The following is a 2116-nucleotide window of genomic DNA, read 5'->3' on the forward strand; positions in this document are numbered from 1 at the left end:
GTGGTTTGATGATGGTTTAATCTGAATTGGTGATGTGGTTCATTGCATATTGACCTTTATTTTTTAAAAACATGTATATGATACGTACAGAATAAAGACAATATTTATAGTAGTTTTGTTTTGGAGCAAACTATCACAATTATTATTATTATTATTTATTACAGAAATAAATAAAAGTTTTTCGGACCCACATAAGTGAAAAACAAGAACACAAGCACACAATATATAATGAGGTATCTAGGATATCTCTCCCTCAAATGTTTATTCTTATTAATGGATTCGATAATACACACTAACTATGCTGCTCGAACGAGTCTAAGAGTTGCTCGAATGGGAAGCTCCTCCTGCACATCCACTGTTTGTTGCATGCCTTTGACGCGTTTTGAGATAATTATCCCCTATACCTTACCTTATTCGAGGCAATCCTTCCCCATGCATTGCCTCGTTCAAGGCATGATCCATCATCTTAATTAAGTTTCTTCTTGTCATGATCACAGATTCTCTTGCTTTTCTAATGCATCCTATTTGCTCCACATTGATCACCTCATGAAGTGATCCAAACCTCAACTCGTCACCACCCAACACAAGCACATCTTCCTTCTCCAATGTACAAGACGTACATGACATGTGCGACAATATGATCATCAAAGACAATATGATCATCAAAAGCATCTTCATGACTACGAGATTTGACTCTTGCTTGAACAATAAGTAATTAATATTTAAAGAAAATCGCATAACAATTTTTAATTTAACAACTTCTAATTACAATATACATTCTTTCGTTTTTTAAATAGCTACAAGCTAGCCTTTCAAAAACCACACACATTAAAATGAGAAGTTTAACTATTTAAAAAAAAACAGAAAAGAATATATAAAATGTTAGCCCAAAGAGATTCTCATTTACACCACTATATAAGCACACCACAATGCTTAATCTCACCAAGCAAAGAAAAACAATCACAAAGTAACAGCACGCAAACCAAATCAAACCACAATGTCGTACTACTACGAGAACGAGGTTATTCGTGAAAACTCATGCAATAACCCATGCAACAACTCATACTCTGAATACAGTAGAGTTGAGGCTGAATATGCTGGTCGGTCTGGCTACCCTATTGGCCACCACCGCCACCATAACAACATAGTTAGTGATGTTGTGGTGAACGATGTTATTTGTGAGGCTAATGTCATACCTAGCTATGGCTACAACCATCACCACCGCCATGGCCATGGCGGTGCTGAGATTATTGAAAGGAAGGAAGAGAGGATTGTTTATGAGAATGATTATGATCCTTGCAGGCCTAGGGTATGTATTCCCGTTTCTTTCATATCAATCCCATTATAACAAAATTTCACTTTATTATATAATTTTTTTCTAAGCAATAGTAATTGCCAATAAATCAACTAAATTAAAAGTTATATAGAAAATATTTTGTCAAGTAACCACCTCAACAAAAAAGCTTAAGCTAATGTTTGAAAACCAGAATATGTTTTATAATCTAAAATGTTTGTCATGCCCCGCTCATACAAAAACCCTTTCAACTAGAGGAATAAACATAGACCCTTTCCCAACATGACGCAAAGTATTAGTATGTATTTGAGATCAAATTTTTTTGACTGATAGTTTATAGAATGTTTTAGTAGAAGGAAATGATAAAAGTTAGGTCGCCAAATCTACGATATATAACTATTACTAAAACAAAATACTATTGACATCATCATTTTAAGAAATTGCTTAAATTACTTACGTGTCAATTCCTTATTAAAAGTTTTCTTTCTAAATTTTAATTATGATGTCATTGTAAATATGAACTATTTTTATATCTTTGACTTACTAAAATCTAATTATTATTTTTTACTTTCTAGATATATTATTTAATGTATTAGAGAATTGTATGTTTAATTTTATTTTTTTCAATTATTTATAAAATCTTTTCAACCTTATTTATTAAATGATTATTATGTGATGTATTTGATATTTTGAAATGATTAAAACATAACCTTTTTTTGTCTTGGGTTGTAATTTATTTGTTATGAACTAAATTTTCACAATCACTTACACACACAATGCAAAATATAATACAATGTAGGTAATGTATACAACTATTCAGAG

At 31.4% G+C, this 2116-nt stretch overlaps 1 protein-coding gene across 4 annotated transcripts in view; it reads left to right on the forward strand.

Annotated features, from left to right (window-relative positions):
* Positions 1 to 929: 929 nt before the first annotated feature.
* The window catches only part of LOC130799143 (uncharacterized), a 1684-nt gene continuing 497 nt past the window's right edge, over positions 930 to 2116 (forward strand). For all 4 annotated transcript variants that reach the window (XM_057662232.1, XM_057662231.1, XM_057662229.1 and 1 more), the window contains exon 1: positions 930 to 1309. In XM_057662232.1, the coding sequence (XP_057518215.1) occupies positions 998 to 1309 (312 nt within the window). In that variant the 5' untranslated portion in view covers positions 930 to 997. The remainder of the gene's footprint in view (positions 1310 to 2116) is intronic.

This window comes from Amaranthus tricolor, chromosome 14 (assembly GCF_026212465.1).
Source record: "Amaranthus tricolor cultivar Red isolate AtriRed21 chromosome 14, ASM2621246v1, whole genome shotgun sequence".
NCBI classification, from domain to species: domain Eukaryota; kingdom Viridiplantae; phylum Streptophyta; class Magnoliopsida; order Caryophyllales; family Amaranthaceae; genus Amaranthus; species Amaranthus tricolor.